This window comes from Perca flavescens, chromosome 14 (assembly GCF_004354835.1).
Source record: "Perca flavescens isolate YP-PL-M2 chromosome 14, PFLA_1.0, whole genome shotgun sequence".
Lineage (NCBI taxonomy): Eukaryota > Metazoa > Chordata > Actinopteri > Perciformes > Percidae > Perca > Perca flavescens.
Window position 1 is genome coordinate 2351735 of NC_041344.1, and position 6827 is coordinate 2358561.

The window sequence follows — 6827 nt, forward strand, 5'->3', positions numbered from 1 at the left end:
TTAAAATACAACATTTGAAATTGAAATACAAGGCATTTTTTTCCTTTTCATGGTCAAAAGGGGATGGGAGAAATGTATTAAATATTTTCATTTTCTATTTCATATAACAAAAATAACATCACTCGGAAATAGATATGAAAAAAGGCTTGTTATTTCATATTCAGAGACCGGATGTTGTCATTTCCAAGGCAACAGCGGCAGCCTAGCCTACCAGTGTTGCTTTCAGCCCAGGCTAAACTTACTTTGGAAACCTGTACTCTTGATAATGCTTGGGGGGGGATTTTATTTCATAATGTCACATGTATTTATTCCCCTCTCTCCCTGCCTCCCTCTGACTCTCTGTCTCTACCCGCCGGAGACAACTTCGCCCCAAGAGAGTCGAACCAGCTGACTGAGGAAACAGACTTTCAGTTCACGGCTGTAACGGTACCGTTACGCCACCGTTACCAATCCCAGCAAACTTTCTGTTGCTGCCGTTAAGCTTGCTGATCTGGCAGAGAGTCCCCGGGGGTTCGGGATCAGATCATGGGGATCAGACCTCCGGTGCTGGGTCTAATATTCTAATATCAGCTGCTGCACCAGCCCTGTGACCTCGGTCCCCGCGGTTCGCTCCCCGGTGCTGACTGACTCTGGTCCGTCTGCAGAGCTGGCGTTACCCGCTCTAGCTGAGCTGGGAATCTGCCGCGCTCGTGATTTATTCATATTTTATTTTCTTTGCAGATATAGTGATATGATGCACTGATGCCAGGCAGGCTTGCTAGCTGCTTTTAGTCGAAGTATGTGAGATAACAAAACTTCCTTATAACGTGCATATAAATAGACGGAATAAATAAAGAAGGAGATCGACTTTTCTAATTATATCTGAGTCAGTCACACATGTAGCCTATAGGCATCATTCCCAGTCCTTCCAGAAAAATGCAGAGCTTTTTTGTGATTGTTGCGGGCAAAATTCCTAGATTATGCGGCACGTTTTCTTAAAAAATGCGATGGAATATGCTATATATGATATTTATGCAATTTTATGCGATGAAATTGCGGGAAATTGCAAAAACTGCTGTTTGATGAAAAAGAGAAAAAAAAGTGATCCCCAAAATTGCTGATTGAAAATGGGTCAAATTTGACCCGAATACAACATGAAGGTTAAGAGAAAATACAGGAAATGAGGCTGATGGCACACGGTTACAAAACACTCATGGGGTCGTAGCTCTGGGACGCGTCGCTCTGGAACAGGCGAGTCTGAGGGAAAAATGACCTTACAGTATAGTTAAAAAACTATTGTATCTGAAGTCTCTTTTATATAGACCTTAGTGGTTAGTGGTCCCTTTTATAATAGTGGTCCCCTAATACTGTATCTGAAGTCTCTTTTATATAGACCTTAGTGGTCCCCCCCTTTTATATAGACCTTAATACTGTATCTGAAGTCTCTTTTATATAGACCTTAGTGGTCCCCTAATACTGTATCTGAAGTCTCTTTTATATAGACCTTAGTGGTCCCCTAATACTGTATCTGAAGTCTCTTTTGTATAGAATGGTCAGTCTGTATTGAAGTCTCTGTCCAGAGTCTTGGTGCAGAATTACAGCCACTAGAGCCAGTCCCACAATGAGCTTTCCTTAGGATGTGCCATTTCTGTGTCTGTAGCTATTGAGGAGGAGAGGGGCGGGGGGCAAGGAGAAGATTTCTGATTGGCCCATCTGAGCTTTCATTTTCTCAAAGGCTGAGCAGGATACCCAGGGCTCGGTTTACACCTATCGCCATTTCTAGCCACTGGGGGGCCATAGGCAGGCTGGGGGAACTCATATTAACTACGGATGCAAATTCGGCAGTGACTAAAAGTCACTGAATTCAGTACCCAGCCCTATTATTACATTAGGCGTTGTTCCAATTAGGGCTGCACAATTAATCTTAATTTTATCGAAATCGCAATATGGACTAGAGCAATATCCAAATCGCAGGGGGTATTTGTTAAAGGCAAAATATGTGTCACACCGTTCTAAAATAAAGTATTATGGAGCTGCAGAGACATCCAGGACTACAAATCCTCTCCTCCAGACTATAGAAAACATCTTTGTCACTTCAATCATTTTAATTTTATTTTTATTTTTAATATTTTTCAGTGAGAATAATGATACAAAAATTATCATTAACCTCCAATATCGTGAATGATATCGCAATCGCAATATCAGTCAAAAATAATCTCAATTACATATTTCCCCCTCACATCGTGCCCCTCCCTTGTTCCAGCGTCTGCAGGAGTTAATAAGAGGTCACGAGCAAATAGAGCAGCGGGGGGGCCAGCAGCACCAGGCCAGCAATGTGGCTGCTGATGGCGCTGTTGCAGAGGTTGCCCTGGCAACAGGGAGATGGCGTTCCTCGGGCCCAGGATGGATCCCTCGTGGTGCACGACTGCTTGGACACACAGCCCTTCGTGGTCACGTTTTGTCCTTGGATGCCTGGGAGAAGGAAATACTGTTAGTGGGAGAAGTTTTAATACATCTAACTATACATCAGGGAATGGGTGGGGGTGTGTCTGTGTGTGTGTGTGTGTGTGTGTGTGTGTGTGTGTGTGTGTGTGTGTGTGTGTGTGTGTGTGTGTGTGTGTGTGTGTGTGTGTGTGTGTGTGTGTGTGTGTGTGTGTGTGTGTGTGTGTGTGTGTGTGTGTGTGTGTGTGTGTGTGTGTGTGTGTGTGTGTGTGTGTGTGTATGTCTCTGTGTGTGTGTGTGTGTGTGTGTGTGTGTGTGTGTGTGTGTGTGTGTGTGTGTATGTCTCTGTGTGTGTGTGTGTGTGTGTGTGTGTGTGTGTGTGTGTGTGTGTGTGTGTGTCTGTGTCTGTGTGTGTGTGTGTGTGTGTGTGTGTGTGTGTGTGTGTGTGTCTGTGTATGTCTGTGTCTGTCTGTGTGTGTGTGTGTGTGTGTGTGTGTGTGTGTGTGTGTGTGTGTGTGTCTGTGTGTCTGTGTGTGTGTGTGTGTGTGTGTGTGTGTGTGTGTGTGTGTGTGTGTGTGTGTGTGTGTGTCTGTGTATGTCTCTGTGTCTGTGTGTGTGTGTGTGTGTGTGTGTGTGTCTGTGTATGTCTGTCTCTGTGTGTGTGTGTGTGTGTGTGTGTGTGTGTGTGTGTGTGTCTGTGTATGTCTCTGTGTGTGTGTGTGTGTGTCTGTGTATGTCTCTGTGTGTGTGTATGTCTCTGTCTGTGTGTGCGTGCATGCGTGCGTGCGTGCGTGTCTGTGTGTGTGTATATGTGTGTACGTGTGTGTGTGTGTGTATGTGTGTGTGTGTGTGTATATGTGTGTGTGTGTGTGTGTGTATTACCTGTTATTGAGAAGCAGTAGTCCTCATTCTCCTCACAGTTTATGGTGTTGGTGCACGTTCGTCCATTGCACCAGTAGCACTGTTTACCGTTTGGTTTGTACTGGGGTTCTGGAACATAACATAACATTGTTCATATTATTTGGGGGTGTAGAGGGGGATTGAGGGGGGGACTTGAATGCCATTCATCTTCCTCAGTGTCTTTTTTAGTGCCTGCTCCAAAGCCAAACTGTCTCAGTGTTCAACGGGAGTTTCTACGGTAAGACGTCTGCACACTCTAGAGTCTCAATATGAACGGATTAGTTATCAACTATTAAATAATGCATTAATTTAAATCATTTTATATAAAATAAATCAGGTAAACTCTGTGTGATGTCAGCTTGTTAAATGTGAATATTTTCTAGTTTCTTCTCTCCTCTGTTACAGGAAACTGAATCCTTTCTTACTTCTCTACCTCTACCTCCTTCCCTACCTCCTTCTCTACCTCCTTCTCTACCTCCTTCTCTACCTTCTTCCCTACTTCCTACTCTACCTCCTTCTCTACCTCCTTCCCTTCCTCCTTCCCTCCTCTTCTTTCCTTCCTTCTTCCCTACCCCTTCCCTACCTCCTTCCCTTCCTCCTTCCCTCCTCTTCTTTCCTCTACCTCCTTCCCTACCTCCTTCTCTACTTCCTTCCCTACCTCCTTCTCTACCTCCTTCTCTACCTCCTTCTCTACCTCCTTCCCTTCCTCCTTCCCTCCTCTTCTGTCCTTCCTCCTTCCCTACCTCCTTCCCTTCCTCCTTCCCTATCTCCTTCCCTTCCTCCTTCCCTAACTCCTTCCCTTCCTCCTTCCCTACATCCTTTCTTCTTTTCCTCCCTACCTCCTTCCCTACCTCCAGTATTAAGCCAGATTGCTGCAATCGGCACTGGAGAAACAAGCTATAATGTAAGTTAATAGTAATTGTCCAGCTTGTATTTACATTCACAAAAGTGTTTGTTTTCCCGCTGAGAGACTCAGATTATTATTCTAAATGTCTGACAACATTATTTAAAGGATTTCTAAGGAGGTAAGATCCTAAAAACATCCACGAAATTGCGTTTGCTAAACCCACCAGACTCCATGTAAATAATTTAGAATCGTAAAACACACTTCATTCAAAGTCATCAGAAACAAAATCAAACTGTGAAAAGCCATTTTGGGTCGTCTTTCCACTTTTCCAACCTTCACAACTCTAGTTTTGGTTGAAATAAACACATAGTTTACAGATTTACATGTGAAAATATGTTGGCTCTATACACGCTATGTATTGCTTTTTCAAATGGAGTCTGGTGGGTTTAGCATTAGTGACTTCAGAGCTGTTTCTGGTTGAACAGAAAGGTCTTAAAGAGGTTTTACAGGTCTATCTCTGTATGAATAATAATCTGAGTCTGTCAGCAGCAAAAACAGAACTTTTAGTGGATGCTAGCGGAAACTGAACATTTATCCTAACATTGCAGCTCGGTTCACTGCCGCCAGTTACAGCGCTCAATACTGGACACATTTCAAAGATTGTTGCTCCCATCAGTCACTTAGACACAAAAACCATCAGAGCATAGGGTCCAGGGTTTAACTTTTAGGGAGATTGGTTTTCACATTTTTAACAGCTATTGCTCATGCAGCTATACCACTTTCAGTGCAAACATCTAAATACAAACAGACAATATCAGCAAGTAACCGAACCTGGGGCCAGCTCGTTGTTGCAGAGCGCAGTGGGACAACACATGGTGTTAACTTTGGATTGGGAGAATCCATAGTTGATCGAGTACTCTCCACAGTCTTTGACCATAACACATTCTTTTGAGTTTTGATCAACAACTTTTAAACCACCTGCAACAAAAAAGTGCAACAATGCATGATGTAATAAAACCTCAAAATGTAACATTATGTAATAAAAACCAGGGTAATAAAAAAAGTACGGTTGCCCGACAGGGGCAAACGCACTGCAAATTAAGAAAACAACTTACAATTAATATCACAACACATGTGCAGCATTCAGCAAACGCGCTGCAAATACACACAACACAACACAACCAAATACACACAACACAACCAAATACATAAACGTGCTGCAAATATGATGGAAACAATGCAAAAAGAAAAGAAAAAGTGAACAGTTTGATTTTAGACCCCACGGGGAGACAGAGAGAGAGAGAGAGAGGGAGCGACAGAGAGAGGGAGAGAGGGAGAGAGAGAGAGAGGAGACAGACAGACAGTATGTTAAATAAATTATATGTATGTTTGTTCTTATGCTTTGGCAACACAGATGTATTTTTTTGTCATGCCAATAAAGCAACACAAAATTGAAAAATTGAAAAATTGAGGGAGGGAGGGAGAGAGAGAGAGAGTGCAACTGCTTTGAGATCAGACTGTAAATATTAAGCCTATGTTTGATATGTTTTCTCTGGTTTGGTGGGTGTGTCTCGGCTCAGGTCCCAGGTGATACTCAATCAACAGAGATTTGTCTGTAAACTCGTGGTAAAAAAGCATTTATAACTGCATCAGCGTTTAACGTTGACGTTTGTTTAAGCCATATTACATGAGAGGGTTTCATCTCGAGGTCCAAAAGACCTTTAAGACCTAGAGAGACAGCAGTAGAGAGTAGTATGTAGAGAGACAGCAGTAGAGAGTAGTATGTAGAGAGACAGCAGTAGAGAGTAGTATGTAGAGAGACAACAGTAGAGAGTAGTATGTAGAGAGACAACAGTAGAGAGTAGTATGTAGAGAGACAGCAGTAGAGAGTAGTATGTAGAGAGACAATAGTAGAGAGTAGGATGTAGAGAGACAGCAGTAGAGAGTAGTATGTAGAGAGACAGCAGTAGAGAGTAGTATGTAGAGAGACAACAGTAGAGAGTAGTATGTAGAGAGACAACAGTAGAGAGTAGTATGTAGAGAGACAGCAGTAGAGAGTAGTATGTAGAGAGACAACAGTAGAGAGTAGGATGTAGAGAGACAGCAGTAGAGAGTAGTATGTAGAGAGACAGCAGTAGAGAGTAGTATGTAGAGAGACAACAGTAGAGAGTAGGATGTAGAGAGACAGCAGTAGAGAGTAGTATGTAGAGAGACAGCAGTAGAGAGTAGTATGTAGAGAGACAGCAGTAGAGAGTAGTATGTAGAGAGACAGCAGTAGAGAGTAGTATGTAGAGAGACAGCAGTAGAGAGTAGTATGTAGAGAGACAGCAGTAGAGAGTAGTATGTAGAGAGACAACAGTAGAGAGTAGTATGTAGAGAGACAGCAGTAGAGAGTAGTATGTAGAGAGACAGCAGTAGAGAGTAGTATGTAGAGAGACAGCAGTAGAGAGTAGTATGTAGAGAGACAGCAGTAGAGAGTAGTATGTAGAGAGACAACATTAGAGAGTAGTATGTAGAGAGACAGCAGTAGAGAGTAGTATGTAGAGAGACAGCAGTAGAGAGTAGTATGTAGAGAGACAGCAGTAGAGAGTAGTATGTAGAGAGACAGCAGTAGAGAGTAGTATGTAGAGAGACAGCAGTAGAGAGTAGTATGTAGAGG

General features: G+C 42.9%; 1 protein-coding gene across 1 annotated transcript in view; it reads right to left on the bottom strand.

Moving 5' to 3' along the window:
• The window catches only part of plekho1a (pleckstrin homology domain containing, family O member 1a), a 33509-nt gene extending 32807 nt beyond the window's left edge, over positions 1-702 (bottom strand). The window contains exon 1 of the mRNA XM_028598092.1: positions 629-702. Within this exon, the coding sequence (XP_028453893.1) occupies positions 629-702 (74 nt within the window). The remainder of the gene's footprint in view (positions 1-628) is intronic.
• Between the last annotated feature and the right edge of the window lie 6125 nt (positions 703-6827).